At 32.2% G+C, this 6,747-nt stretch overlaps 1 protein-coding gene across 3 annotated transcripts in view; it reads left to right on the plus strand.

Annotated features, from left to right (window-relative positions):
- The first annotated feature begins 3,655 nt into the window (after nt 1-3,655).
- CYCH;1 (cyclin H;1) overlaps nt 3,656-6,747 on the plus strand; it is a 3,686-nt gene continuing 594 nt past the window's right edge. Inside the window, exons 1-14 of one of the 3 annotated variants that reach the window (XM_078971566.1) lie at nt 3,656-3,815; nt 3,914-4,074; nt 4,867-4,959; nt 5,063-5,144; nt 5,228-5,278; nt 5,367-5,445; nt 5,539-5,657; nt 5,734-5,807; nt 5,895-6,015; nt 6,093-6,161; nt 6,244-6,285; nt 6,370-6,447; nt 6,518-6,576; nt 6,667-6,747. The exon at nt 6,667-6,747 is cut by the window's right edge and continues 4 nt beyond it. In XM_078971566.1, the coding sequence (XP_078827692.1) occupies nt 5,085-5,144; nt 5,228-5,278; nt 5,367-5,445; nt 5,539-5,657; nt 5,734-5,807; nt 5,895-6,015; nt 6,093-6,161; nt 6,244-6,285; nt 6,370-6,447; nt 6,518-6,576; nt 6,667-6,747 (833 nt within the window). In that variant the 5' untranslated portion in view covers nt 3,656-3,815; nt 3,914-4,074; nt 4,867-4,959; nt 5,063-5,084. Of the gene's footprint in view, nt 3,827-3,913; nt 4,075-4,866; nt 4,960-5,062; nt 5,145-5,227; nt 5,279-5,366; nt 5,446-5,538; nt 5,658-5,733; nt 5,808-5,894; nt 6,016-6,092; nt 6,162-6,243; nt 6,286-6,369; nt 6,448-6,517; nt 6,577-6,666 lie in introns of all 3 variants that reach the window. The other 2 variants (XM_078971567.1, XM_078971569.1) reach the window with 2 other exon arrangements.

A 6,747-nucleotide genomic window follows, 5' to 3' on the forward strand; every position in this document is an offset into this window, starting at 1 on the left:
AACGTAATGATAGAAATTCGGTCACATAAAGTATGGTTGTAACGACTCACATAGAGAATAACAATATTATTTTGAATTTACAAAGAATACACACTCTACATGTTTTCATAAAAATACAAACTACACTACACCTATTTTGGACACTAACTCCAATCTTAGGGTTTTAAGACTACAACTATTCGTATAACAGAAAATATAGGATTTTCTGGGGACACTCTTTATAATTACAAACAAAGAAAAATAAAGAACATGCATGCAATTATACATAATTTGAAATGAGACTCACAAATTACTTTTATAGTAAATCTTGGATTTTCTGGAGTTTTACAAATTTCTACAAACAAAGATATTACAAAGTTTTCTTACAAATATACTTATGAACTCACCAACATTCTAATGTTGACGCTTTTCAAAACGAATTGTATTCTTAGCAACTCAGTGAGCAGGTACTCGAGCTATGAATTTTGGATATTTGCTACATTTTTGGAACATCATATTTTTTGTCACTTTTGTGTAAAGTTGTGAAGAAATACAATTCAGTAAACAATATATGTTGATATATGTAATGTATGATGTGGTTTGCTATGTTTTCAATTATATTTAATTCTTATGATATTACAAGATGAAGTCATCCACCCCCAAACATTTCCGCCGTCCTGGTTCAAGGGTGTGACAGAATGTGAATCGCCACAGTTGTAGACCTCCATGGCATAAAACTAAATTGGCCTTTGACACCCTATCCCATACCTTCATGGTATGACTAAACAATTTAATGTCTATATAGCCACATATTTGTGCATTTCCTTTCTTCTCATAGATTGGCACCAAATTGTTAATCTCCACTCCTCAAAATGAATAACTTATTTATTTCAAATTAAAATAATTATTTCTAATGTTTTTAATAAAAAAGCATAAATTATATTTATTTAATAAAAAAATTAATTTAAACTGGATTGCTAACAAGGTAATTTTTTAACTAGATTGAGTTATGTGGCTAGAAAATAGAGAAATTAAATATATAAAACAAACTAGCGTGAATGCTCTTAATTATGAACAGTCCTACCATAATAGATGGTTCTAAAAAGACCAAAAGTATATAATTTGTGAACATATATTATTTAGTTTATAGATATAAGAATATTTTTTTTCTTAATATGTTAATAACATATTTGAAAATGTTTTAGAAACTAATCTTTTAAATCTTTTAAGTGGTGCTTGTGGATTATAAAATATATATATTTATTCATGTATCTTTAGATTAATGTAAATTCTATGTATAATTTTAATTTATAGACAAAATTGCAAACATTGTCCTTATGGTATGTATTTTTTTCCTAGGTTTAGTCCAAATCTCGATTTTTTTGGCTTCATGATCTTTTCGAGGTAATTTGTTTGTGAAATTAACCACTGTTAAACTTGAAAAGACTAATCTACCCTTTTAATTTGTTTTTCTACTTTCTTAAATATTTTCCCTTTTATTTAAATTTTTTAAAATAAAAACAAATAAAGAGGGGGCATACCTCTCTCTCTCTCTCTCTAGAAAAACACACACAAATTAAACATACATACACCTCATACACACACACATTGAAGATTCATGAGTACATGATCGGTAATGCAACCCCAGTCCCTCACCCCACCTCATCGGAATCTGCAGAACCACCATCTGCCGCCAACATTGAACAATCTAACGAATCTTCGACGAGTCCACTAGATGCTAACATAGAGATAATTGAACCCAAAGAAAAACAACCTAAAACTCCTTTAAAGAACAATACAAAAGCCCAAAACTGAAAGCCCACAACCTAAGGGTATCAGAGCAGGCGACTCTGGTTGCTCCTGCTCTAGTATCGTCAATGGTGCAGCAGCAACATAGGACATGTCTCTCTCTCTCTCTCTCTCTCTCTCTCTCTAAGTAAAAAAAATACCCCATCTTCTCTTAAACTCCACCCATCCGATCTGCAATCTGGTGAAAAAATGTCTCCACCTTCCCATTCTTCTCTCCCTGGAAAATACAATCAACAAAAATACCCCTACTCTCTCGCCCCACCCACCCTTTGGACCCTCAAGACCACCTACTATACCTCGCCCATCACCCAAACCAGACTAGGTAGCATCTCCGCCGAACACTACGTCAGAGACCATTTTCAGATGGTGGATTTAGATTAGGGAAGAAACATGTTAAGTTGATGCCCACTTTTATTACCATAAAACTAATCACCACCACATTCTCAAACCCAACACCACCACCGTTGCCGATGTGAGTATCGAAGTGGAGAAAGAAAAATTAAAACACATACATATATAGGGACAAACACGATGTCTCAAGATTCAAACTCAATAAACCCTAATATAATTTGAAATTAATTTCGAATCTAAAATCGATTTCGAGAGTGATGGGAGCTTTAGGTTGTTCTAATCCAATAAATTTTAAATCTAAAACCTAATAAACTCTAGGCAGTAATAAATGTCAATTTGGTTGTGAATGTGTATGCTTTTCTTTTGGATGAAAATGATGGAGAGAGGGGGGAGAGAGAGAGAGAGAGATAGAGAGAGAGAGAGAAAGAAAGAAAGAAAGAAAGAGAGTGAGAGAGAAAGAGAGAGAAAAAAATAGGGCCCCTTTTTATTTGTGTTTGCTTTTAAAAATTTAAATAAAAGGGAAAATGTTTAAGAAAATAGAAAAATAAATTAAAATAGTAGATTAGTCTTTTCAAGTTTAACAGTGACTAATTCAATAAACAAACTAGACAAAACTACAACATTGGTCCTGTAGTATTAAAAAAAAACTATGGATAGTGTCTAAAAAGTTTCCAACTTGCATAGAAAATTCAAAATCAAAACATTTATATGTTTTGATCCATAAAATATTACAAAATTTCTGGTGTTAACTTTCTAAGTTCCACAAAGAAGGAATTCAAGTTTATATACAATAATAAACTAAAATGTATGTTTTCTAGTAACCCTTCTTTAATTTCGAAAATAGCAATCTACTTTAGGGTTCTTGAATTCAAATTGTTGTTGCATATCATAGTGAGAACATAAATCCTTTAGGGTGTATGCAAATTTAAGATTTTATGTTTTCCACAAAAAATATGATTTTTGTTATCTGAAAAACCCATCACATAGAGCATCAAGTCCTCAACCTTCGCAACAAAAACAACTGAAGCGAACCAATCACTCGTCTCTTAAGTACACAACCACTGCATTACGAATCTTCTACAAATTTGGGTTTCATCTTCTATGAAGCCTCCAATCTAATCACTTGCAACTATATACATATATCGAGATTTAAGTTTTTTTCCCTCTCTTTCTACATCTATTTGATTATTATGTAAAATATTTGGGTTTATGTTGTTTATTACACATGGATGAATATGTGTCGTTTGTTGAAACTAATTCTCTGATTAAACCCAAAGTTGGCCCATGGTCAGAGCAAATTGGATGACGAATGTGTGTTGTTTGTTGAAATCAATCATATGATTAAACCTAGGGCAAGCCCATGGTAAGAGCAAATTGGATGACGAACGTGTGTCGTTTGTTGAAATCAATCCCTCCCCCCCCCCAAAAAAAAAAAAAAAAAATTACAAAGGTCCTCTATAATGTTTGTTATATTGGACAGCCCGATATATTTAATGCTGATGGACTAATTCTTCAAAGGCCCAATCTAACCAAACCAGGCGAGCGCCCATCCAAAAGAGGGAGCTGGAGCGAGACGACGAGACCTAGCGTGCGTTTCCGATTTCGAAGGCGTCATCAACGCTTCAGTCGATTTCTATGGAAACTCCAAAGGACTTCCACTTCTCCAGAAGCCAACAGTTAGTTATCTGTTGTTTACTTTTTCTAACGGCTAATCGATTTCTTATTTTCTTATTTTCTTATTTTCTGATTTCTGAATTCTTCCATTCTGAAATAGCACCGATAATCAGTGAATCAGAACCGAAAGTTAGAGCCGAAATTGATTTCTGAGTCGCCGAAAATTTCTGAATCTCTTTGTGAATCGCCGGAAGTTTGAAGTTTCAGTCTTTCAGAATCGAGTGAGAGACGGAATTGATTTCTGAATGTGAATATGTGTATGTAAGTTCTAGCCTTATTGAGTGTAATTCACTACAAACTCCATTGCAAAACGATTGATAAGTATACTCCCAATGGTTCCTGCTTAGAAAATATATGTTACATATGGACCTGCACTTCAAAAAGGTTGTTTGAATTCACATATGTATAAATCTATATGCTTCATAGTGTATTATTGTCACAGTAAGATATTCAAAATCCTCAAACCGAAATATAAACATCTCATCTACTCATTATTGGCGGACATGTTTCAGTACCTGGTGATTCCTTCTTCTTATAAAACTAGTATAAAGAACTTGACTAGTATGCTACAAACTCCATTATGTACAAATCAACATTGTTCAGAAATTTAACTATTGAGATACAAGTCGATTAAGCTGGAAAATGTTTGTTCAATAGAAATCTCTGTTTGATCAGACTCCTGGGACTTCATCTTTTCAAACCTCCCTCTAAGTCCTTCAAACCAGAAAACTTGTCTTCAGACATAATTACATTTATGTTTAGTTCCTTGATTTTGATACAAACCTTGAGCCTTGATGTCCCTATGAACCATTTTGAGCATGGACTCCTCATGAAGGAATGTCAAGCCTTTTGCAATGCCAACACAAATTCTCTGTCTTGTAGGCCAATCAATTTCCAGCTTAGAGTTATTGTCTCAATGTCCTCTGAGTCTGATTAAAAGAATTTTAATCAAGAAACTTGTGAATGGAAGATAGACTCTCTTTGTGGAACTAAAGATGCCACATTTTCCATTTTGAGGTGTCCTATTTAATCTATAACACTTTGTTCTTATAGGAGCTATTGAAGCCTTGATTCCACCTCTTAGCAGTGTCAACTTCTAAACTATCATCTTATAACTGTGTTATAAGCTATAACAACAACATTCAGGTTTGTCCTAACTTTTCTTGATCATTTATCTTATGTTCTATTTTTGAACAACAATGTTTAATGTTATGATTTGTACTTTGATCTTCTGATCTCTAATTTGCAGAGTTACTACTTACTAGTCAGCCATGGCTGATTTTTTAACATCAACTCACCGAGCCAAGTGGATCTTCACTCCACAAGATTTAGTACACAACCTGACAACCTTCTCATATTCAATTCTTTAAAACTCTTTCAACTAATTTAATTTTCTTTGAATAATCTTTTCCAGAAAGAGAAATACAAAGCTGCAAATCATAGAGCAAAACAGATGCTGGAGAAGGTATGCAATCAAAAACTTTGACTTGTATAACCAAACATAATATCATTAAAGGGCAAAAAAGTAATTTTGGACAGACATCTTTGTGTAGTATGGATCAACAAGGGTGGATGTTGATCTTGATGGCTCTTTATCATATCCAGAGCTCCAAACTGACCCAAAAGACAATGGTATTTACCATTTACTATTTAAAAACCAATATCTGAGTTCACTCACTGAGTTAACTCTTCTATTATCTGATTACTTTTTACTTTTTATAAAAGGCGAGAAGCATTCACGTTCAAAACCACTTAAAATAGACGAAGAACAACTTTTGCGTGCATTTTATGAGTTCAAAATTCAAGATGTATGTGATGCCTTCAAATTCCCTAGGAAAATACAGGTATACTTTAATTCTATGTGTTCAAGTTTATAAAAAAAATAGTTTTTTAGTTCTTGAATTTTTATATAATTTGCAGGCGACAGCTCTTATATATTTTAAAAGATTCTATCTGCAATGGTCAGTGATGGAACATCATCCAAAAGACATCATGTAAAACCTAATTTAACCTAATTTTATCTTTAATAATTTTTTTATTTTGTTTTTTTGAAATTGTGAGTTATTGGATTTTATAAAAAGGTTGACTTGCATATATACGGCATGTAAAGCTGAAGAAAATCATGTGTCAGCTGAAGAACTTGGTAAAGGGATTGATCAAGATCATCAAGTCATTCTCAATAATGAGATGATTGTTCTTCAGGTATGAATTTATTTTTATTTTTATTTTTTGAATTCATTTTGTTTTAAACATTTTTTTTTTTTTTTTTTTTTTTGCAGTCTCTTGGATTTGATCTTATTGTGTATTCGCCATACCGTTCGATTGACGGTTTTATTGACGATATGGAGGTTAACTTTTTCTTACTTTTTTCTTTTTAAAAAATAAATTTTTTTTTATACGTAATATTTGTTTCTTCTACTTGTTATTTAGGATTTTATCTATTCAAACAATGGTCAACTTGAACATCTGAAGGTGCTTTTTACTTCTTACTTCTATCCTGTTAAATATATTATAAATTTTTTTGATTTTTGAATTTTTGATAAATAATGTTTATAGGATTTACACGAGACAGCAAAAATGGTTGCAGATAGAATGATGCGTTCAGAGGCACCTCTTTTATTTTCTCCTGGACAGGTATTATTTTTATTAAAATAAATTAAATTTGAATATATAATTTGAATTTATGAAATCTTCAATGTTGTAGCTTGCATTGGCTGCTCTGCGTAGATCAAATGAGGAGCATCAAGTTGTTGACTTTGAAAGGTTTAAATTGTTTCTATTTTTTAGCTCTTCATTTTTTTTTAATTTTTTTGTAACAAATTCTTTTATATATATTTTGTTTTATACACACAGATATTTGAATAACACGCTTTCTCGTCAGCATCCAGCACGACCTGTTTCTGAACTCACGGTTTATCTTAATGCTATTGACCA

This window comes from Lactuca saligna, chromosome 8, assembly GCF_052625555.1.
Source record: "Lactuca saligna cultivar CGN05327 chromosome 8, ASM5262555v1, whole genome shotgun sequence".
Classification (NCBI taxonomy): domain Eukaryota; kingdom Viridiplantae; phylum Streptophyta; class Magnoliopsida; order Asterales; family Asteraceae; genus Lactuca; species Lactuca saligna.